Source organism: Mustela nigripes, chromosome 3, assembly GCF_022355385.1.
Source record: "Mustela nigripes isolate SB6536 chromosome 3, MUSNIG.SB6536, whole genome shotgun sequence".
Lineage (NCBI taxonomy): Eukaryota > Metazoa > Chordata > Mammalia > Carnivora > Mustelidae > Mustela > Mustela nigripes.
The window spans coordinates 114,268,902-114,294,916 of record NC_081559.1 but is presented as its reverse complement, the minus strand read 5'-3'; the positions used below and the strand labels follow the sequence as shown (position 1 = coordinate 114,294,916).

At 37.6% G+C, this 26,015-nt stretch overlaps 1 protein-coding gene across 5 annotated transcripts in view; it reads right to left on the bottom strand.

Annotated features, from left to right (window-relative positions):
- Positions 1–26,015, bottom strand: part of SPIDR (scaffold protein involved in DNA repair) — a 590,033-nt gene that overhangs the window by 479,351 nt on the left and 84,667 nt on the right. For 4 of the 5 annotated variants that reach the window (XM_059394553.1, XM_059394556.1, XM_059394554.1 and 1 more), the window contains 2 exons: positions 14,989–15,174; positions 4,523–4,686 (listed from right to left, as the gene is read on the bottom strand). The exons of the other annotated variant lie outside the window; for it this stretch is intronic. In XM_059394553.1, coding sequence (XP_059250536.1) covers positions 4,523–4,686; positions 14,989–15,174 — 350 coding nt within the window. The remainder of the gene's footprint in view (positions 1–4,522; positions 4,687–14,988; positions 15,175–26,015) is intronic. 5 annotated transcript variants of the gene reach the window in all.

Genomic DNA, 26,015 nt, shown 5'->3' with positions numbered 1-26,015 from the left:
AAGTTTTTTCTCTTCTAAACAAGGCTATAATGAATAGTCACATATATATATATATTCCTTTAGCCATGTGTGAAAATTCCTCTGAACAGTGGCTTTCAAATATTTTTACTTAAGAACAGTAAAAAATACATTACATATTGTAATTCAACACACATATACCAATAAATGTAACTGAATAAAAAATTGCAGGAAAATACAAACTCATACATTCCAATGTAGTCTGTTTTATTCCACTGTATTGTATATACGATATTTCATTTTTAATTTATACTTCCCATACTACTAGTGAGACTGAGCATCTTTTCACATGCTTAGTGGCCATTCAGGTTTCCCTTTCCTATTCATGACCTGAATTTCATTTGGGCTATGTCTTTTCCTTACTGGTTTGTTCAAGTTCTCGATATATTCTGGATATTACTACAGAATGTCCTTTTCTAGAAAACATTTTTTAATGCAAGCAATAAATTTACTTGGTTCAAAATTCAAAATAGCATACAAGTTATTTAGTAAAAACAGCTTCCTACCACTCTAGAGATATTCCATATAAACACATATTCTTCCATTTTTTCCCTTTTTTTTTAAATTTAAATTTTGTTAGTTAACATACAGTGCAATATTGGTTTCTGGAGAATTCAGTAATTCAATACTTACATATAGTACCCAGTGCTCATCACACAACTGCCCACTTTAATACCCATCACCCATCTAGCTGATGATCTTCTCACCTTCCTCTAGCAACCCTCAGTTTGTTCTCTATAATTAAGTCACTTATGACTTTTTTGCTTTTCCCCCCTCCCACACGTTCATGTTTTCTTTCTTAAATTCCACATATCAGTGAGATCATATGGTATTTGTCTTTCTCTGACTTATTTAACTTAGCATAAGTAATCCATTCTGGTATCCTGTGTCTTTTGATTGGGGCGTTTAGTCCATATACATTCAAAGTGATTACTGAAAGATATGAATGCAGCACTGTTGTGTTACCTGTAGAGCTGGTGATTCTGGTGATGTTCTCTGGTCCTTTCTGGTCTTTGTTCTTTTTGGTATTTTTTCCCCCCGCTCATAGAGTCCCCTTAGTATTTCTTGCAGGGCTGGTTTAGTGGTCACAATCTCCTTTATTTTTTGTTTGTCTAGGAAACTCTTTATCTCTCTTTCTATTCAGATGACAACCTTGCTGGATAAATAATTCCAACCCATTACATTAAATATTGGAATACTGAAATAATAATCCCAACTCATCCCATTGACTAATTCCAACGTACCACTTTGAATAATTCCAGCTCATCTCAGTGAATATTTCCTTCAACTCCCTTATGGCCCACAAGGTTTCAGCAGACAGATCTGTTGCAAACCCGATCTGTCTTCCCTCATAAGATAAGGACTTTTCTTTATTTTGTTGCTTTCAGGAATCTTTCCCTGTCTATTTTGTGAATTTGACTATGATATGCCTTGGTGATGGTTGCCTCTTTTTGAATTTAATGAGATTTCTCTGCTTTTTGGATTTTAATGTCTGTGTCTTTCTCCAGGTTTGGGATGTTTCCACCTATAATTTGTTTGAATAAACTGTCCCTTTTTTCTCCCTACATCTTCTGGGACTCCTAGGATACAAACGTTATAAGAGTTTAGTAAGTTGCTGAATTCCCTATGTCTACCTTTGTGATCCATTACCTGTTTTCTTCTTTTTTTCAGCTTCCTTATTTTCCAACTTTTTATCTTCTATATCACTGATTCAGTCCAATGATTCACCTGTCCTCATTTTTAGGGCCTCCACTTGGAACTGCATCTTGATTTCAGCATTTTTAATTTCAGCTTGACTAGATTTTAGGTCTTTTATCTCAGCAGTACAGGATTCTCTAGTGTCTTCTATGCTTTTTTCAAGCCCAGCTAGTACCCTTATAATCATTGTTTTAAATTCTAGTTAGCTATATTGATTAAATAAATCCCTGGCTGTGAGTACTACCTGCCATTCTTCTGGAATAAATTTCCCTATCTCATCATTTTGTCCAGAAAAGAAAGGAAGACAGGAGCTGGGTGGCTCATTCAGTTAGGCCTCTGTCTTCACCTCAGGTCGTGATCTCGGTGTCCTGGGAGAAGCTCAGCAGGGACTCTGCTTCTCCCTCTCCCTCTGTCCCTCCCCCAACTTGTGCTTGCTCTCTCAAATAAATGAATAAATAAATCTTAAAAAAAAATAAAGAATCTAGATCCCAAAGTAAGAAAAAAATATAAAAATAAAAAATGCTAATGAAAGTAAACAAAAAATAAAAATATAAAATATACATATAAAAATGTAAACAACTTTTTAAAAAGAATTGCAAAAAATAAGAAAATAAATGAAAAAGAAGGAAATAAAGAATAAAAGTCCAAAGGACGCTAGATACTATTTTTCCTCAGTGCTGAAGCTTTCAGAACTCTATGATCAGTAAACTCAGTGCAAGCAAACTGTACTGGCTTTCTTGGGAAGGGGTCTGTTGTGCTGATTCTCAGGACTTGCCCTCAGTGGTGGGGGAAGATGGGGAGCAGCAGCCAGGGAGGCAGGGCTTGGTGTTAAGCAGCTCCAGAATCCACTAGGTGGCCCTGTTTTTCTCCCTGAAGACTTTCAGTGCTGATGGGTATGTGGGATGAATATGGTGGCACCCCACTCTCTAGCCCAAGAGCTGAAAACTCACATCCCTCACTCTTCAAGGAACCCTCACAGAAGAGCAGTCAATCACTCTTGTCTCCCTAGTTGCCATCAGAACCCTGTGTTCACCTTGTCTGTGTCCAAGCTTTTTTACCTCAGGCATGCATCTGAGTTTCAAAACTCCAAATTTTAGGGACTTCTGTGGCACAGACCTGTGTTGATTCCTAGGGGAGGGTCTTTACACAATTTTGCAGGACCCCTGCACCCCCCCCCTCCGCTTCTTGACAGGCTGCATGATCCAGTAATGAAAGAGATTCAGGTGGCAAAAGAGGAAAATTATTAAGCAAGACCAAAACCAAAAAAAGGATGAACTTGCATTAAAAAGAAAAGACCCTATGGCTTAGGCTGAATACCTATTTTCCTTCTTGAAATCTGAAATTCCAGTACATGCAAGGCAGAGAGAGTGTCTACTTTACCAGCCCCCAACAGAAAGTCTGGGCATTGAGTCACCAATGAGCTCCCCTGGCAGGCAAAATTTTACAGACATTATCAAAAACTCACTGCTAGAGCAATTAAGCATACCTTGTGTGACTCCACTGGAATAAAACTTGTGAAAGATTGCTGATTTTGCTTTGTATTGTTTCACTATAATAAATCATAGCCCTGAGTTTGACTGTACACTAAATGCTGAGAGTCGTCGTAGTGAATTACCAAACTTCAACATGGACTTGGAGCAGATTCACCACATACTCAAAGAGTTTGATCAACTCCAAGCAGAAAACCACCTGTAGGCATATCACAATCACACTGCTTAAAAGAAGTGATAAAAAAGAAGTATTAAAAAATCAAGAATGAGAGGGGACCCTGGGTGGTTCACACAGTTGAACAACTGACTCTTGATTTCAGCTCAGGTCAACATGTAAGGGTCCCAGGACTGAGCTCTCTGCTCAACACAAAGTCTGCTTGAAATTCTCTCTCTCTCTCTCCCTCTCCCCACACCTCCCTCAAATAAATACATCTTAAAAAGAAAAAATCAAGAATGAGAATAGCTTCAGGGTTCTTCATAGCAACTCTGGAACTAAAAGACAATGAAATAATGCCTTCAAAATTCTGAAGAAAAATAATTTCCAAACTAAAATTCTATTTAAATTGCCATCCACTTATCAAAGTGTGATAAACTCATCTTCTGACATGCCATTTATCTTCCATAAATCCTCTCATTGAAAGCTACTAGAAGATGTCCTCAATCATACTGAGAGTGAAAACCAAGAAAAAGGAAGACATGGAATGCAGGATAAAGTTGCTCTACATTAGAAAGAGGTGAAGAGAGATGTAAGGGTAGCTAAATTCACAAAGCAGAGAGGATGAGTTCAACTTAGAGCAGCTAGGAGGTTGTGGGAATGAGCTCTCCAAAAAGACAAAACAGCTGGACTGCCTACTTTGCCTGAAAACCTTTACAGGAGAGCTAAACAATGGCAAAAAAAAGTAGTTTTATTAACAATAAATAAAGTTAGGTAAACAAAAACCCAAAATAATTAACTCCAAGGAAAATGAAAAGTTGTGAAGGAAAAATAATTAATATTTACCTTGGTTATGAATATTATACAATGCTAAATCCTAATCTAACCAAATCTTGATACATGTGTCCTGAGAGAATAGAGGAATGGAAAAAGTTTCATATGTTAGCAGGTGCAGGGAGTGGGTGAGGAGGAGTGAGTTACCCATGTTACCCATGTTTATAAGCACATTACAAGCATGTTATTTAGAGACAAGGAGGTAAATAATGAAAGAATCACTAAGAGTCAAAAGTGACTGCCCTGGAAAAAGGAGTTAAAAATGAAACACCAAAAGACTATGATTAACAAATGTCCTAACCAGAATTTTGAGAGAAATGGTACTTACCTTTGCAAGCTCAGAGGGCCTCTCTTCACTAGTCGAAGAATGATTGCTTGAACAAGAACCACAGTCTGATATTTCCACAACATTCTCACCATCTTCAGATTCATTACACTCACTAGTATCTTCCCTGTCACTGTCAATCTCCCAGTCAATAAATTGTAGTTCATCTAAAAAATACAATTTTAAATAATTGTATATATGCTTAATGTTTCTTAATCTATTTCTTTATTCTCAGTAGTTAAAAACATCCATATTGCTGAGTAAATTTTAAAATGTATATTAAAAGACTGAAAAATACACTCCTTCTCTTATCTCTCATCTCAGGTAACTACTTTTATTAGCTATTTTTGTATCTTCCTAGGGTTTTTCCAGCATGTTCAAGGAAATAAAATACAATTTTTTTCCTTCTTTCTGATACACTTTAATTTTTTTTTTTTTTTAACTTAACAGAGGTTTTCCATATCAGTAACAGGGTATCCTCATTCTTTTCTGCAACATAGTATTCCACTGCATAGCTGACCCCCAGTTTATTTAATCAGTGTCCTTTAAAAAAAAAAAAAAAAAAGATTTTTATTTATTTATTTGACAGAGAGGCAGTGGGGGAGGGAATATGAGCAGGGGGAGTGGGAGAGGGAGAAGTAGGCTTCCTGCCCAGCAGGAAGCCCAACATGGGGCTCAATCCCAGGACCTGAGCCAAAGACAGATGCTCAACAACTCAGCCACCCAGGGGCCCCTTTAATCAGTCTCTTGTTTTTTGGTTTTGTTTTGTTTTTTAAAAAGATTTTATTTATTTATTTGACAGACAGAGATCACAAGTAGGCAGAGACGCAGGCAGAGAGAGAGGAGGAAGCAGGCTCCCTGCTGAGCAGAGAGCCTGATGTGGGGCTTGATCCCAGGACCCTGAGATCATGACCTGAGCTGAAGGCAGAGGCTTAATCCACTGAGCCACCCAGGTGTCCCATAATCAGTCTCTTGTTAACAGACTTCTTAAAGAATTTAACCTAAAACTTTTTTTTTATAGATTTTGCATCAAGTTTTAAAAAAACAAGGAAATTTAGTTTTTAGTTTACTTTTATAAGCATTGTTATCTAGGTGCTACTTTTGCAAAATTTAATTTGGAAGTTAAATTATTTTCATATTTCAAATAACCAAATTTAATCTATTTTTAAAGAAATAAAAGTAGCTATTAGGGGTAAATTAATCTCTGAGATATCTCTGAGGCATGTAAGGTAAACCTTTCCTACAGTACAAAGCCCAAATATTCCTTCACAGCTACTTCAGCAACTCAGAGGGCTAGTAAGATATCTTGACCCTATTTTAGAGGTATACTAGCAACAATCTTATTTCCAGATAGAAGTAATATTAAAAATAAAATAACTTACTAGCTTTAACACCTGAAAGGGAATTCAAAATTTAAAAAAAGAAAAGAAAAGAAAAGAAAAACTTAAGCTAAAGGTAAAAGTATGGAATAAAGCAAACAAAAATGTAAGTCTTCTTTTTTCTGATACCGTTGTTCCAGAAGATAAAAGTCCACTAGAGTGATTATAAAAGACTGGAGGTCAGACTAGTCTGGGAGAAGCAGACACATAACAGCAGTAAAATAACTGCAGCAACCACTCTTACCATTAGAGAATGGCAGGGAAATACCATATGTAACAACACATTTACTCATGGAAGCCAGGCAATGGAACACATAAATTCTCCAGGTTGCTGAAGCATCACAGCAGAAAGCCAAGGGAAAGGCAGAGCTCTGAGGAATGCAAGTGCCCCCAGAGCTATTGTACTTTTGTAGCATTTGTCCATTTGTTCCTCATTCATTCAGTAAAAGCAGTGCTACAGAGAGCCTACTACATCATCCTAGACATTTAAAATACCAAAACAAACACAGGAGATAATACAGAACACTGTTCCTACCCTGGAGAAGCCCATCGATGAATAACATTTATACTGCAGCTTCTGAGTGCTATTTAATGATATACCACAACCCAAACTAATAAGACCTTTCATTCTTCACAATAATTTTATGAAGCAGGCAAGACAACTACTGAGTCTCCAAAAAGTTAAGAAGCTTTTTCAAAGTTACAAAAAAACACAAATGCAGGGGGAATATTTTTTTTTTTAAAGAAGAAAAGATTTTGACAATTTTAATTCAGGGCTCTTCCCTCTCCATCACAATTCTGGGCCTTAAGGCCCAGAGACTCTAATCCAATATAAGTAGAAGGAGGTCTAGGTATATTGTGTTTAAAACTCACCTGGTAGATGGAGAGGAGAGACGAGTTTGGGGAAATTGGACAGGGAGACGAATCATGAAAGACAATGGACTCTGAAAACAATCTGAAGGTTTTGGAGGGGCAGGGGGTGGGAGGTTGGGTGAACCTGGTGATGGGTATTATGGAGGGAACATATTGAATGGAGCACTGGGCGTGGTGCATAAACAATGATTTCTGGAAAACTGAAAAGAAAATTAAAAAAAATTAAAATAAAAAAACCAAAAACCAAAACCCACCTGGTAATTCTGATAAGAAGCCAAGTCTCCTAAGCACCAAAACAGTGTTAAAGCACACAGCACTGTGTTAGACATCCCTAACTATAAATATTAACTGGCACACTTGTTAACTATGTGACTCTGGGTAAGCGATTTGACTTCTCTGAGTCCCAAAATCCTTCTGTAAAATGAGGGTACTCAGCTCACAAGATATAGTAGATACAGTAGATAAAAGATATAGTAGATAAAAAAGAAAATAACATACATTATATCCAGCCAAGTGTCTGAGGTAAAACAAGAAACTGATAAACAGTAATTAAAGGTAAAAAGCAGTGAGGGGAGGAGGAGATGGAAAAGGAACAGAGAAGAGAAAGATAAGCCAGCAGTTACACACATGATTAGATACACTTAAGGGGATCATGTACTTGCTACCTAATAGTCAACTTGCTTAAGAAAAGTCAACAATTTGTTAACACATTTCAAAGTAATTAGCTCAAAGCACCTTTCCATTCTTAGAATTTTGAAAACTACTATGTCTTTTCATAGAGAAAGAAATAGACAATTTTTAATAGCAATTTTAATGAGATGAGATAGCATACTCAACTCATTTAATGAGATAGCATACTATCCACCAACAAAAAAACATAGTTTTTAATAACAAAATGTTCTTAGATGTATAAAGACCAAGAGTTACCAAACAACGAATTTCATTTCATATGACTGAATTAATAAAATAAGCCCTGTGAGCTTATGTATAACTTTAAAATACCACCTCACCTGTTTATTACTAGAATGTGAACTGGTAGTTACCAAGATGGCATACAAAGTGGCCAAAGGTATATAATCCTTTTCCACAGGGTTTGTCTGTATAAACATAACCTTAACCAAGGTTATGTTTATAATATGAAGGTTATTTTGAAAGCATTAAGACTTCTAAATACTCTAGATGAGCTATACACCCTAAAAACTATAAAAAGACATGATTTTCCTAATTCTAAGTCTACAGTTCTCAACTCAGGATGATTCTGCCTTCTGCGGACATCTCACAACAACTGGAGACATTTTTAGCTTTGACAGCTGAAGCTGGGGAGGGATGCCTGGGTGGCTCAGTCAGTTAAACATCTGCCTTCGGCTCAGGTCATGATCCCCGAGTCCTGGGATTGAGTCCTACCTACATCAGTTGGGAGCCTTCTCCTCCTGCCTGCCACTCCCCTTACTTGTGTGTACGCACACACACTTTCTCTCTCTCTAACAAATAAATGAATAAAATTTTAAATAACAACAAGGGGCTGGCAGAGCTGTCACTAGTGAATGGAGGCCAGAGATGCTGCTAAACACCCTATGCTGCACAGGAAAGCCCCCTTTCCCACACAAAGAGTTTTCTGGCCCCAAATGGCATTAGTGAGAAGTTTGGGAAACCTTGTTTTAAACTGTCAAAAACAGGGGCCAAAATGGCAGAGAAGCAGGGGACCCTATTTCAACCAGTCCCCTGAATTAAGCTGGATATCTACCAGACCACTCTGAACACCCATGAAATCAGCCTGAGAAGTAAGAAGATCTATCAGGATCTATACCAACAGAATATCTCCAGTGGCTGGTTTTGAAGTATGAAGCAGGGAGCCATAATTCTGTGGGCAGATACTGGATGATAAACAGAAAGGGGAGAGAGCTACCAAAAGCAATGTCGCTGGGAAGGTGAGATAACACAGGAGCCCAAAAGTGTCCCATGCTGGGGACAGGGCACAGATTCACAGACTGGTAGCCTCGGGGAAAGGCCTTTAGGGTAGCCCCCCAGACTGAAACCTGGAGCTCTGGAGGCAGACATGTGAACTGGAGGCAGCTGGTGGTTTTAGAAGCACAAAGGGCACAGACGTGCCTGGACCTGGAAGTGAGCGCTAGGAGTGCTGCTGTGGGGTGCACAACCCAGGACGCTGGGGTTTTCAGCAGCAAAGACAAAGACATGTCCAGTGTGGCTTTCTGGAGACCAGACTGTGATCTCTCTGTTCTGAGACAGAAGTCTGGATACAGTCACTTCTGCTCTGACAGAAAACAAAAGCCCCCCTCCCCCAAAACCAGTTTTCACTACGCCCATATCCCCCACAGGGTTGCCTGAGTAACAGTGCAGCAGGACCTTCCCGCAGAACACAGGCTGAAAGAACAAGAGGCTAACAACCTTAAGGTCCCTATAAAACAGGTGAATCCTGCTTAGGTTGTGGTCAATACTTTGAACTCTGTACATTCCCTCAACCACCCCTGACCAGAATGACTAGGAGGAGGAATCCCAGACACAGGAAAAATTCAGAGACTGTGACCTCTGCAACAGAATTAAAGGATATGGATATAAGCAAGACATCAGAAATAGACTTCAGGGTAACAACTATGCAGGTGATAGCTAGGCTGGAGAAAAACACTAATGACACCAGATTGTCTAAGGGCAGAAGTGAGAGCTGATCTGGCAGAATTTTAAAATGCCATCAATGAGATCCAATCTAAACTAGATATTTTTTTTTTTTAAGATTTTATTTATTTATTTGACAGAGAGAAATCACAAGTAGGCAGAGAGGCAGGCAGAGAGAGAGGAGGAAGCAGGCTCCCTGCTGAGCAGAGAGCCAGATGCGGGACTCGATCCCAGGACCCTGAGATCATGACCTGTGCGGAAGGCAGCGGCTTAACCACTGAGCCACCCAGGCGCCCATAAACTAGATATTCTAACAACTGGGGTAAATGAGGCAGAAGAACAAATTAGTGATTTAGAAGACAAATTAATGGAAAAGAAGGATCAGGAAGAGGCCTGGAAAAACAACTTAGAATCCATGAAAACAGAATTAGAGGAAAAAATGACACCATGAAATGTTCCAATGTCAGAATGTCAGAATTATTGGGATCCCTGAGGGGACTGGAGAGAGTGAGAGGACTAGAAGATATATTTGAGCAAATCATACCTGCAGTCCCTAATCTAGGGACTGAAACAATTGTTCATGTCCTAGAGGCAGAGAGAACACCCCCCAAGATCAAGGAGGGCAGACAGACCCCCAGGCATGTGATATTGAAACTCGTGAACCTTAAACCAGGTAAAATATCTTAAGGTCGGCTAGAGGGAAGAGATTCCTTACGTACAGAGGGAGGATCATCAAAATAACGTCAGACCTGTCCACAGAAATCTGGCAAGCCAGAAAGAGATGGCAAGATATATTCAGGATACTAAATGAGAAGAACATGCAGCCAAGAATACTCTACCCAGCAAGGCTGTCATTTAGTTGGACAGAGATGGATGGATAGATGGATGGAGAGAGAAAGAGCTTCTAAGACCAGCAAAAGCAAAAACTGAAGGAACATGTGACCACTAACCTGGCCCTGAAAGAAATGCTAAGGGGAGTCCTACAAGAGAAGAAAGACCCCAAGAGTGATGTAGAACAAAAATTACAGAGACAATCTATAGAAACAAGAACCTTGTTTAATAAAAGCGTATAAAAACAATAAAAAGCAATAAAAACGTATCTTTCAATAATCACTCTCAAAGTGAATAGCCTAAATGCTCCCATAAAATGGCACAGGGTTGTAGATTGGATAAAAAGACAGGAACCATCCATACGCTGACTACAAGAGACTCATTTTGAACCTAAAGATACATCCAGACTGAAAGTGAAGGGATGGAAAAGCTCTCTTTCATGCTAATGGACTGCAAAAGAAAGCTGGGGTAGCTAGCAATGCTTGTATCTGACAAATTAGATTTTCAGCTAAAGACTGCAGTCAGAGATACAGAAGGATACTATATCATTCTTAAAGGGTCTATCCAACAAGATCTAACAATTCCAAATATCTATGCCTCCAACATGGGAGCAGCCAACTACATAAGCCAATTGTTAATCAAAATAAAGAGACATACTGATACACTATGTTAATTGTAGGGGATCTTAATAGTCCACTCTTAGCAACAGGCAGATTATCTAAGCAGAATATCAACAAACAAACAAGAGATCTGATAGACCTCAAAGAAATATATAGAACATTCCACCCTAAAACAATGAAATACTCATTCTTCTCGAGCACACATGTAATTTTCTCCAAAATACACCACATACTGGGTCACAAATCAGAGCTCAACCGATACCAAAAGATTGAGATTATTTCCTCCATATTTTCAGAGCACAGTGCTTTGAAACTGGAATTCAATCACAAGAAAAAATCTACAAGAAATTCAAACACTTGGAAGCTAAGGACCATCCTGCTCAAGAACGTTTAGGTCAACCAGGAAGTCAAAGAACTTAAACAATTCATGGAAACCAATGAGAACGAAAACACATTGGTCCAAAACTTACAGGATATGGCAAAGGCGTTCCTAACAGGGAAATACATGGCCATCCAAGCCTCACTCAAAAAAATAGAAAAATCCCGAACGCTAACTCTCTTTATACCTTAAAGAACTGGAGAATCACCAACAAATTAAGCCTAACCCACTCACAAGAAGGGAAATAATTAAGAAGAGAGCAGAGATCAATGAATTAGAAACCAGAGATATAACAGAACACATCAACAAAACCATAAGCCAGTTCTCTGAAAGAATTAATAAGATTGACAAAGCACTGGCCAAACTAATCCAAAAGAAAAGAGAAAGGACCCAAAGTAATAAAATGATGAATGAAATGGGGGAGATCATGATTAACTCCCAGGAAATAGAAACAATCATCAGAAATTATTATCAACAGCTATATGCCAATAAATTAAGCAACCTAGAAGCAATGGATGCATTCCTATAAACCTATAAACTTCCAAGACTGAAACAGGAAGAAATTGGCAACCTTTACAGACAATCTTGTTACTAGTTATTTAACTAGTAACAAGATTGAAGCAGTAATCAAAACCTCCCAAAAAACAAGAATCCAGGACCTGATGGATTCCCTGGGGAATTTTACTAAACATTCAAAAAAGAAATAATACCTACTCTCCTGAATCTGTTTCAAAAAATAGAAACAGAAGGAAAACTTGCAGACCCTTTCTATGAGGCCAGCATTACCTTGATCCCCAAACCAACCAAAGACCCCATCAAAAAGGAGAATTTCAGACCAATACCCCCTGATGAATATGGTACTAAGATTCTCAACAAGATCCTAGCTAATACGATCCAGCAATATATTAAAAAGAATATCCACCTGGGAATGAATGAATCAAAGAATGACCAGGTGGGATTTATACCTGGGAATGCAAGGGTGGTTCAACATTGACAAAATAATCAATGTGATAGAAAAAAATAGTAAGAGAAAAGAACCACATGGTTCTCTCAATTGATGCAGAAAAAGCATCTGACAAGATACAGCACCCTTTCTGGACTAAAACTCCTCAAATTAGAGGGATAGAGGGAACATTTCTCAGTTTCATAAAATCCATCTATGAAAAACACACAGCAAAAATCATTCTCAATGGGGAAAAGCTAACAGCCTTAAGATTAGGAACATGACAAGGATGTTCACTCTCAGCACTATTGTTCAACATAGTACTTGAAGTCCTAATGATAGCAATCAAACACCAAAAAGAAATAAAAGTTACTCAAACTGGCAAAGAAGTCAAACTCTCTCTCTTTACAGATGACATGATACTTTATGTGGAAAACTGGAAGACTCCACCCCCAAAGTATTAAACTCATATAGCAGTTCAGTAATGTGACAGAATACAAAATCAATGCACAGAAATCAGTGGCTTTCTTATACACTAATAATGAAACTGTAGAAAGAGAAATATAGAGAATCAATTCCATTTACAATAGCACCAAAAACCATAGGATACCTTGGAAACCCTAACCAAAAAAGTTAAGGATCTATACTCTAGAACTACAGAACACTCATGAAGAAATTGAAGAAGACACAAAAAGATGGAAAAATATTCCATGCTCATGGATCAGAAAAATAAACATTGCTAAAATGTGTATGTTGCCCAAAGCAATCTATACTTTCAAGCCATCTCAATCAAAATACCACCAGCATTCTTCAAAGTGCTAGAACAAACAATCCAAAAGTTTGTATGGAAACAGAAAAGACCCCAAATCACCAAGGAAATGTTGAAAAAGAGAAATAAAGCTGAGGACATCGCATTGCCTGATTTCAAGTCAGCATGGTACTGGCACAAAAACTGATACATAGACCAATGGAACAGAGTAGAGAGCCCAGATATGGACCCTCAATCCTATGGTCAAATAATCTTCCACAAAGCAGGAAAAAATATCCAATGGAAAAAAGACAAGTCTCTGGTGCTGGGGAAATTGGAAGAATGAAATTCGACCATTTTCTTATACCATACACAAAGATAAACTCTAAATGGATGAAAGACCTCAATGTGGGATAGGAATCCATCAATATCCTAGAGGCGAACATCGTAACCTTTTCAACATCTGTCACAGCAACTTCTTTCAAGACACATCTCCAAAGGCAAAGGAAACAAAAGCAAAAATGAACAGATGGGACTTCATCAAGATCAAAAGCTTCTGCACAGTGAAGGAAACAGTCAACAAAACAAAGAGGCGACCCATGAAATGGAAGATATTTGCAAATGACACTACAGAGAAAGGGTTGATATCCAAGATCTATGAAGAACTTCTCAAACTCAACACCCAAAAACAAATAATCAAGTCAAAAAATGGGCAGAAGACGTGAATAGACACTTCTCCAATGAAGACATACAAATAGCTAATAGAAACATGAAAAAATACTCATCATCATTAACCATGTTGAGATACCACCTTCTAACAGTTCGAATGGCAAAAATCGACAAGGCAAGAAACAACAAATGCTGGAGAGGATCTGGAAAAAGGGGATCCCTCTTACACTACTGGTGAGAATGCAAGTTGGCGCAGATACTTTGGAAAATAGTGTGGAGGTTCCTCAAAAAAAAAAAAAAAATTGACCCAGCAATTGTACTACTGGGGTTTACCCCAAAGATACAGATATAGCGAAAAGAAGGGGCACATGCACCCCAATGTTCATAGCAGCAACATCCACAATAGCCAAACTGTGGAAAAAGCCAAGATGCCCTTCAACAGACGAATGGATAAAGATGTGGGCCATATATAAAATGGAATATAACTCAGCTATCAGAAATTATGAATATCCAAATTTTGCATCAACATGGATTGGACTGGAGGAGATTATGCTGAGTATAGTAAGTGAAGCAGAGAAAGTCAATTATCATATGGTTTCCCTTACTTGTGAAACATAAGGAATAGCACGGAGGACATTAAGAGAAGGAAGGGAAAAATGAAGGGGAGGGAATTAGAGGGGGAGACGAACCATGAGAGACTATGGACTTCAAGAAACAAACTGAGGGTTCTAGAAGGGAGGAGGTCAGGGAGATGTGTTGGCCCGGTGATGGGTATTAAGGAGGGTACGTATTGCATGGAGCACTGGGTGTTATATGTAAACAGTGAATCCTGGAACACTACATCAAAAACTAATGACATATGGTAAGGTGACTAACATAACACAATAAAAATTTAATAAAAAAATAAAATACACTGTCAAAAACACAATACAATACAAAATGTCATCAAAACAGAAATGTGTATTATATTTCTACGACAGATTTACTATCATAGTATTTACTGAAACCTCATCAGCAATGGGCAATACAGGTATAACATTATACAGTAGAGAACCTAGGTGGAATCCCAACCAATTCTACTGTTCAAACTTAAGTTGTTAGATATGAAAATAATACTTGTAATAGTTAGCTCTTAGAGTTGTGTGAAAATATTAAATGAGAAAATGTTTATAAAGGGCTGAGCATAAAGGAAATGACACAGTATGGTCCTCACTAATACTGTTAGAAAAGGAATGAACTCTCTCTGCCTGCCTCTCTGTCTACTGTGAACTCTCTGTCAAATAAATAAATAAAATCTTTAAAAAAAAAAAAAAGAAAAGAAAAGGAATGAAGTTTTTTTCAATATTGAGCCCAATATAAAACAGAAAGAGGATTTCTTATCAAATTATCAATTTACCTTCACTGGCCCCATCTTCTGGACATGAAATTTTCCTGTTCCTGGTACAAAACCTGTCTATTCCAGAACCATGTCCATTATATCTCTGTGACTTAAAAACTGTTTTATCCTCATCAGACAGATCACTTTCACTGGAACACCATGTTTTATCTTTTAGCTCACCGGTACTCTTAGATGCAGCATTTTCTGTTAAAGAAAAAGAAAATGTATAAACACATTTAACTGATATAGTTATTTGCCAGAATGAAATTTTATACATGTTACTCTGTCAAAGTCACAAATAACAAAATTTTGATGATAGTGAAAGCCATGTCTTATATCAGATCAGCCTGTGTAAAGTTCTATGTGAAACCTAAGATTCTCTGAATTAAAACCAAATTTACAAAGAAAAAAGAATTAAGTTTAAAAAAACAAACAAATAAGGAAAATGACTATAGCACAAATGAAAAGTCAAAAAAAAACCCCTTTAATTATACAACTATAACTTTCTAGAATATTTGATGGAACCAAAAGAACAAGACAAAACACAAAACAAACCATATAACCAGTATTTATGTACAAGAGAAATGCTTCTGTGTGCCTCCTGTATCATATTAGGAGTCCTAGCAGTCACAATGTGTTTAAAAACACTTAATAAACTCTTTTAACTAAATTTGTCATTTTGAGGTAATAGTAGATCCACACAGAGTTGTAGGGGGGCAAAAAAAAAAAAAAAGAAAAACAAGAGAGCCCTTGTATGCTTTATCCAGTTCCTTCAATGGTAACAATCTGCAAAACTACAGTGTAACATCACAACTAGAATATTGATTCTGATACCTGCAAGACACAAAACAATTCCATCACAATGAGAATACCTTGCATTACTTTTATAAAGCCACATCTTAGTCACCCTCCTTACCCAATTCTCAATGTCTAGCAACAAATTAGCTTTGCATTTTTGTAATTTTGTCATTTCAAGACTGATATATAAATGGAATCATACTATGTGACAATTCAGGATTGGCTTCTTTTACTCAGCATAATTCCTTTGACATTCATCCAAGTTGTTCTGTGTATCAACACTTTCCACTACTAAGTATTATTACATGACATGTATACACCATAGTTTACCCATTCACCCACTAAAGGGTATCTGTGTTGTTTCTAGTTTGGGGCTACTACGAATAAAGCTGCTATGAACATTATATACAGGGTTTTATATGAAAGTAATTTTCATTCTCTGGGATAAATGTCAAAGGGCAATTAACAGGTTGTGTGGTAACTGCATATTTAGTCTTACAAACTGCCAAACTTCTCCAGAGTGGCCGTACCATTTTACAATCCTATCAGTAACATAACATATCCCATATCACTGACAGCATTTCGGTGTTGTCACCATTTTTTACTTTGTCATTCTAATAGGAAACCTAGAAAGAATGGAGCTACTCCATCTTGATGTAATAGGAAGTTGAGAGGAAACTTTACTAACAGTGATCAGAACAGGAATATACACCTAAAAAAAAAATAAATTTACAATTTATTTATTATGCTAAAACTTAAAAAAATACCTTAGACATATTTCAATGAGATTAAGAGGTTAGATAATATAATTCAAGTTCTATAGTAGAGGAAATAGGCTTAGAAGTTAAATAGTTTCATTCAATACATATTTACATAACAACTGATAAAGTAAGTCTTAAGGAAACAGAAAGATAAGAAAACTTCTCTCTCAAGGAATGAAGTTAAATGGTTTCATTCAATACATATTTACATAACAACTGATAAAGTAAGCCTTAAGGAAACAGAAAGATAAGAAAACTTCTCAAGGAATGCATGGTCTAAAACACAAATCATAAAAAGAAAAATTAACTATTAAATTCGAGGTATGTCACATATAACAGTGGCACAAAAAAAGCAAGTGCTCCAATATGTGTTCATCAGGAAAATAGATTCACTGAAAAAATGATGTCTGAAAAAACAGCACTTACAAAGGCACAAAAGCATTAAATAATTATAAACATTTACTAAACACTTACTTGTGCCACGAATATCCAGAATTACTAAACTTGTCTATCTTCAAAACATAAAATTAAAAATAAACGAAACTTCATCCATATTGATTTAAATAGCTAATAAAAACTAAGCTGTGTATTTACTTACAAAAGATATTATCATATCAGTCCCTTTTATTATTATGCATCTGGAAGAGTAAACTGAAAAGGAAAGAGTGGAATATGACAGAAGGAGAGAATGTTTGTATCCCTTAAAATTCACAGTTCTGGGGCACCTGGGTGGCTCAATTGTTAAGCATCTCCCTTTGTCTCAGGTCATGATCCCAGAGTCTGGTCAGGTAGGGCTCCTAGCTCAGCAGGAAGACTGCTTCTTCCTCTCCCACTCCCCTGCTTGTATTCCCTCTCTTGCTGTCTCTCTCTGTCAAATAAATAAAAAAAAGTTTGGGGAAAAAAATTCACAGTGTTTTGAAACTTAGTCCCCAGTGTGTGGGATTAAGAGGTAGGGACTCTGGAGGTGATTAGGTCATGAGGGTGGAGCCCTCATGGGATTAGTGCTCTATATAAGAAGCCCCCAGAGAGATTCCTGGCCCCTTCCTCCATATGAGTCAACAGCAAGATGGTAGAGTCCTGAGCCTGGAAGTGAGTCTTCACCACACACTGAATATTCTGGTATTATTATACGTATATTATATTCTGAATATTCTGGACCAATTTCTGCCATTTATAGGCTACATAGTCTATGGTATTAGTGGTCTATTACTGGTCTATTGGTCTATTAGTGTGATCAGACTAAGATGGGAAGGAAGGAAAGTTATCACTACTTTCAGATTATATAATGAATTCATGGAATTCATAATCCATGAATTACAAAAACTTTACATAATTTTTGCAGATAAAACCACTACCAGGAATTTAATATAAACTCATTTTATTTGTTGAAGGGTACCCTTGAAATCAAGACCCAGTTCAGTGAAATTCTAGGAAGGATATCAGCTAGACTATGAGAATAGCTACAACAGGTAAACATTTATGAGCTCCATTTGCAAGCCAGGCATTGTGCTAGCATGTGGTATTACAGGCTGAACTGTGTTACCCCAAAGGTCATTCACATGTTAATGTTCTAACACTCCAGTATCCCAGAATGTGATTATTTGGAGATAGGGTCTTTACAGAGGTGATCAAGTTATTCCAATAGGACAGGTGTCCTTATAGGAAAGGAAAATCTGGACACATGCAAGGAGTGAAGACACACATGGAAAGTGAAGACACACAAAGAATGAAGAATCACATAGAAACACAACCATTACAAGACAAGGCAAGAACCCTAGAGCAGATCCTAGAATGAACTAATCCTGCTAATACCATCATTTTGGATTCAAGTAGCCTCTAGAACTGTAAGATAGTAAGTTTCTGTTATTCACACAACCCAGTTTGCATTATTACTGGTATTTTATCATGGCAGCCCTGGCAAACTACTATACCTAGGATATACAGAAGAGCAACAAAGAAAGCTCTGCCCTTTGGAAACAAATCGTACAAAGAGGAGAAAAGCAATTCAACAAATATAACAACAACAACAGCAAAAATTAGTGACTCCTCTCGAGGAGCAAGCATTTCTGACCTCAAAAATAAAAATTTTAAGAAAAATATCTGTATGGCATTTAAGGGAAAAAAATATTTTTAAGGCAAAAAATACCTTTCACTTTGGTAAAAAATATATATATTTTTATTATTATGTTATATTATCATATAAATATATATATTTAAGTTCTACTTTTCTAAGAAAATCATCTATAAAGGTTCCAGGCGCTTATTTTCAAGTGTATAATCTTTTGTCTTCCTTTTCCCACTCCTTCCCATTGCCTGTTTCCTGCTTATTCAGGTTACAGTGCCTTACATTTGTGGAAAGAGAGACACAGAGACATATCTCCCCTTTTGGGCACATTCTGCAAAATATGTTTCCCCACTTCTCCTTCCCAGCTCTCACAAAAATACTAACTACTTCCCAGCCTATAACTTCTGTTAATATTATGTCTGAAACTAACACCTTAGAAGCTACAATTGGGGGGCATCTGGGTGGCTCAGTGGGTTCAGCCTCTGCTTTCAGCTCAGGTCATGACCTCGGGGTCCTAGGATTGAGCCCCTCATTGGGTTCTCTGTCTCCCCGCTCTCTGCCTGCCTCTCTGCCTACTTGTTCTCTCCCTTTGTCAGATAAATAAATAAAATCGTTTGAAACAAACATACCCCAAAATGCTACTATTGGGGCATCTGGGTGGCTCAGTCAGTTGAGTGTCCAACTCTTGGTTCCAGCTTAGGTCATGATCTTAGAGTCATGAGATCAAGGCCCATGTACACCTCCACAAGGGGAATAGACCCTGCTTACAATTCTCTCTCTCCCTCTGCCCCCTGCTCTCCTGCACTAAAAAGGAAATTTTTTTTTAAAAGGTACTATTTAAAAAATGAGCCAGTTCTAGGAAATATCTTGAGACCCTCATTCCTATCAATTTGTTTACCAGTTTTTGTTAAATTTTTAAAATATTTTCTTGCCTCAACAGGCAGTTATGTTGTAAATACAGTAATTATACATTGATGCAAGCTCTTTCAGCCTTTCAAAATATACTAATCGTTCTATGAAGTACAAAGAACAGGAGGGTGGGTCTAATATATATTGGCACAGGGAAACCATCGCAAAAGATCTTTCTGTAATTAAACACAAGTTCAGAGCTTATTTTATACTTCCTTTTTTCCTCAAGTTGGATATGGCTATACTTGCTTAAAATAACCAAAAAAATAACAGCCACATCTGTAAAAGAAAATCTTTTCTTCATATACTATGACAATTTAGAAATCAGAATTAAAGTGATCTTTGAAAAGCACATCATTTGGCACTAATGAGAAGAAAAGTTAAATTCTACAGCTCCATCAGAAGATAACTGAATTAGAGGAGCAAGATGGCAAAGCAGTAAGAGAATGAAATATCATCAGGTCGCAGAAGTTCAGCTAGATGGTTATCAAACCATTCTGAACACCTACAAACTCAATAGGAGATAGAAGAGAAGAAGAGCAACAATTCTAGGAACAGAAAATTGACTACTTTCCAAAGGTAGGACTTGCAAAATGAATCTGAAGCACTGGGAAGATAGACCATGGCAGGGATAGCCAGATTCCGGCAAGTGAGAGAGCAGCAGAGCACAAAATTGGATCTTTTAGAAGTCTGCTCCACTGAAAGATGTTGCTCCAGAGGCAAAGCAGGGGATGGAGCCCTCGCCGGGACAGTGTGGTGTCAGGACCCACAGGGACACAAAAAGACCAGGGGCATATGAGGGTGACAGAGCTCACAGATATGGGATCATAGGTATAGGATCGGGGAAGTCAGCTGTAAAGATGGAGCTGAAAAGTGGGCTTTCACCTCAGGATTACCTTAAACCATGATCCAAGGCACAGTTGGGGCACTACTCTTCGAGCAGGGACCCCACAAGTAACAGATCCAGAGATGCCCCCTCGTCCTCATTTGGGAGGAGCAATGCGGGAGTGCACTGCAGGAACCTGTTGGGTTTGGAAACCCCAAAACAGGACCATGAGCCAGGGACAGAAATGCTCAGACACAGACCGGGTAAGCATGGAGTGCGGCCAAAAACCAGGGAGATGGGATAGATTGACTGCTTTTCTCTGAGGGTGCATTGAAGAGTGGGGCCCTGAGCTTTCGGCTCTTATAGGCTGGAGATTTGGAGGCCACCATCCTTATTCCCATCCTCTAAAGTGGTACAGAATGTGTTTGGAGAACAAAAGCTACCAAGAACGAACCCAAGCAGACTACTTAGCCTGACCCCTGGAAATGGGGGAGCAATTCCACCTCAGGCAAAGACATTTGAGAATCACTGAAGCAGACACCTGCCCCACAAGATCAGCAAAAACATCCAGCCAAGACCAAGTTCTCTCTGGAACTACAGAGGTAGGGGAAAGCAACACATAAACTTCATGGCTTTTTCCCTATGATCCTTTTGACGGTAAATTTTTTAAATTTTATTTTTTTGTTATTCTATTTTCTTTTTAATATACTACTGATTTAGTCTATTTCTTTTCTATTAACTTTCCTCCATCCAATGTTAACATTTTTAACTATTTTATCAATACCTTTTTAAATTTTTTAAATTTGTATTGTTATTGTCATATTGTATCCCCTCATTGTAGTTAACCTTAAGTTTTTGTATACATATATCTTTTTTATTTTTTTAAAATATTGGGATACAATTTCTTCCAACAATCAAAATATACCATAAATCTAGTGCATGGCTTTGCTCTTGTATCTATCTAGCCTGATCATATTCCTTCCTCTTTTTTTTCTTTTTTCAACCAACTTCTTATCAATTCCTTTTTGAGAATCTTTTTAAATTATCAACTTTATAGTCATATAACTTCCCTTCATTGAGTTTACCCTTTTTTGGTATATATATATATATATATATATATATATATATATATGTTTTTCTTTCATCAAAATGTTGGATGGTAGGCTCTTCTACAGACCAAAATATAAGTGGGTGGTCCTGTTCTAGTCACCAGTCTAAAATATATATATATATCAGATATAATATTTCTTTATTTATTTATTACCCCCTTCTGCCCGCCCTGGCTTTGGGTCTCTTCTAATTTGGTTGATATATTTTTCTGGGGTCATTGCTACCCTTTTTAGTATTTTGTTTTCTCATTCACCTATTCTTATCTGGATGAAATGACAAGGCTGAAAAACTCATCCCAAATTAAAAAAAAAAAAAAAAAAGAACAAGAGGCAGCCCCAACGGCTAGGGACCTAATCAATAAACACATTAGCATTATGTCAGAACTAGAGTTCAGAATGACGATAATGCAAGCTGGACTCGAAAAAAGCATAGAATATTTAGAGAATCCCCTTCTGGAGAAATAAAATCCCTTTCTGGAGAAATAAAACAACTTAAATCTAAACAAGTTGAAATAAAAAATGCTACTGATGAGGTGCAATAAAAAATGTAGGCTCTTACCGCTAGGATGAATGAGGAATAAGAGAATTAGTGATATAGAAGACCAAATGACCGAGAATAAGGAAACTGAGCAAGAGAGACAAACAACTACTGGACTACAAGGGGAGAATTCGAAAGATAAGAGATACCATAAGTCAAAATGATATGAAAATAATTGGGATCCTAGAAGAAGAAGAAACAAAGAGCAGGGCAGAAGGTATATTAGAGCAAAATATAGCAGAATTCCCTAATCTGGGGAAGGGAACAAACATCAAAATACAGGAGACACAGAGAACCCAACTCAAAATCAATAAAAACAGGTCAACACCCTATCATCTAAAAGTAAGACTCACAAGTCTTAGCGACAAAGACAAAATACTGAAAGCAGCTTGGGACAAGAGGTCTGTATTATACAACAGTAGAAATATTAGACTGGCAGCAAACCTATCCACAGAGACTTGGCAGGCCAGAAGGATGGGCATGATATATTATGAGAACTAAATGAGAAAAATATGAAGCCAAGAATACTATATCCACCAGACGGACACTGAAAACAGATGGAGAGATAAAGTTTCCAGGACAAACAAAAACTAAAATAATTTGCAAACATCAAACCAGCTCCACAGGAAGCATTCAACTCTAAGCAAAGAGAGGGCCTAACAGTGACATAGACTATAGTGAAAGGAACAGAGGCAATATACAGTAACAGTCACCTTACAAGCAATACAATGGCACTAAATTCATACCTTTCAATAGTTACCCTGAATGGAAATGGCCTAAATGCCCCAATCAAAAGACACAGGGTATCACAATGGATAAAAAAACAAGACCCATCAATATGCTGTCTATAAGAAATTCATTTTAGACCCAAAGACACCTCCGGATTTAAAGTGAGGGGGTGGTAAACAATGTACCACGCTAATAGACATCAAAAGAAAGCTGGGGTGGCTATCCTTACAACAGATAAATTAGATATTAAGCCAAAGAGTATAATAAGAGATGAGGAAGGAAACTATATCGTACTTAAAGGGTCTAACAAGAAGATCTACCAATTTTAAATATCTATGCCCCTAACATGGGAGCAGCCAATTATATAAACCAATTAATAACAAAATTAAAGAAACACATCAACAATGATAAAATAATAGTAGGGGACTTTAAGACGCCCCCCCCCTTTCTGAAATGGACAGATCATCTAAGCAAAGATCAACAAGGAAATAAAGGCTTTAAATGACACAGTGGACCAGATGGACATCACAGATATATTTAGAACATTCCATCCTAAAGCAACAGAATACACGTTCTTCTCTAGTGCACTTGGAACATTCTCCAGAATAGATCACATCCTGGGTCACAAATCAGGTCTCAATCGGTACCAAAAGACTGGGAACATTCCCTGCATATTTTCAGACCACAAAGGTCTGAAGCAAGAACTCAATCACAAGAGGAAAGTTGGGAAGAACTCAAATCCATGGAGGCTAAAGAGCATCCTACTAGTGAATGAATGGGTCAACCAGGAAATTAAAGAAGAATTTAAAAAATTCACGGAAACAAATCAAAATGAAAACACAAATGTTCAAAATCTTTGGAACACCACAAAGGCGGTTCTATGAGGAAAGTATATAGTAATACAAGCCTTTCTCAAGAAACAAGGGCTCGAGTACACAAGCTAACCCTACACCTAAATGAGCTGGAGAAAGAACAGCAAAGAAAGTCTTAAACCCAGCAGGAGAAGAGAAATAATAAAGATGAGAGCAGAAATCAGTGAAATAGAAACCAAAAGAACCGGAGAACAAACCAACGAAACTAGGAGCTGGTTCTTTGAAAGAATCAATAAGATGGATAAAACCCTGGCCAGACTTATCAAAAAGGAAAGAGAAAGGACCCAAATTAATAAAATCATGAGTGAAAGAGGAGAGATCACAACCAACACCAAAGAAACACAAACAATTATAAGAACACAGTATGAGCAACTATACGCCAGCAAATTTGACAATCTGGAAGAAATGGATGCATTCCCAGAGACAAATAAACTACCAAAACTGAACCAGGAAGAAACAGAAAACCTGAACAGACCCATAACCAGTAAGGAGAGTGAAGCACTCATCAAAAGTCTCCCAACAAATAAGAGCCCAGGGCCAGATGGCTTCCCAGGGGAATTCTACCAAACATTTAAAGAAGAATTGATACCTATTCTCCTGAAACTATTCAAAAAATAGAAATGGAAGGAAAACTTCACAACTCATCTGATGAGAACCAGCATTACTTTGGTCCCAAAAAACAGACAAAAAGGAGAATCACAGAACAAAATCCTTAATGAACACGGATGCAAAAACTCTCAGCAAAATACTAGCCATTGGATCCAACAGTACATTAACAGGATTATTCACCATGACCAAGTGGGATTTATTCCACGGCTGCAAGGTTGATTCAAGATCCGCAAATCAATCAATGCAATGCAATACCTTAACAAAAGAGAGAACAAGAACCATATGATACTCTCAGTAGATGCTTAAAAAAAGCTTTTGACAAAGTACAGCATCCTTTCTTGATCAAAACTCTTCACAGTGTAGGCATAGAGGGTACACAGCTCAATATCATCAAAGGCATCTATGAAAAACCCACAGCAAGTATCATTCTCAACAGGGAAAACTGAGAGCTTTTCTGCTAAGGTCAGGAACAGGGTAGGGATGTTCACTATCTCCACTGCTATTCAACATAGTACTAGAAGTCCTAGCCTTGGTAATTGGACAACAAAAAGAAATAAAAGGCATCTGAATTGGCAAAAAACAAGTCAGACTCTCACTCTTTGCAGATGATATGATACTTTATGTGGAAAACCCAGAAGAATCCACTCCAAAACTGCCAGAACTCAAACAGGAATTCAGTGAAGTGTCAGGATATAAAATCAATGCACAGAAATCAGTTGCATTTCTATATACCAACAGCAAGACAGAAGAAAGAGAAATTAAGGATTTTATCCCATTTACAATTGCACCCAAAACCATAAGATACCTAGGAATAAACCTAACCAAAGAGGCAAAGAATCTGTACTCAGAGAGCTATAACGTACTCATGAAAGAAACTGAGGAAGATGGAAAAACGTTCCATGCCGTTGGACCGGAAGAACAAATAATGTGAAAATGTCTATGCTACCTAAAGCAATCTATACATTTAACGTAATCCCTATCAAAATAACCATCAACTCTTTTCTAAGAAATGGAACAAATAATCCCAAAATTTATATGGAACCAGAAAAGACCCCGAATAGCCAGAGGAATGTTGAAAAAGAAAACCAAAGCTGGCTGCATCACAATTCCAGACTTCAAGCTCTATTACAAAGCTGTAATCATCAAGGTAGTAGGTACTGGCCCAAAAACAGACACACAGATCAATGGAACAGACAGAATAGAGAGCCCAGAAATGGACCCTCAACCCTATGGTCAACTCATCTTTGACAAAGCAGGAAAGAATGTCTAATGGTAAAAGACAGTCTCTTTAACAAACGGTGTTGGGAAAACTGGACAGCCACATGCAGAAGAATGAAACTGGACCACTTCCTTACACCACACACAAAAACAGACTCAAAATGGATAAAAGACCTCAAATGTGAGACAGAAATCCACCAATCCTTGAGAAGAACACAGGCAGCAACCTCCTCGACCTCAGCCACAACAACTTCTTCCTGGAAACTTCGCCAAAGGCAAGGGAAGCAAGGGCAAAAATGAACTATTGGGACTTGATCAAGTTCAAAAGCTTTTGCACAGCAAAACAAACAATCAATAAAACCAAAACAACTGACAGAATGGGAAAAGATATTCACACATGACATATCAGATAAAGGGCTAGTATCTAAAGTCTATCAAGAACTTATCAAACTCAACACACAAGGAACAAATAACCCAATCTAGAAATGGGTAGAAGGGCTCCTGTGTGGCTCAATTGGTTGAGCAACTGTCTTCAGGTCAGGTCTTGATCCCAGAGTCCCAGCATTGAGTCCCGCATTGGGCTTCCAGTTCCACAGGGAATCTGTTTCTCC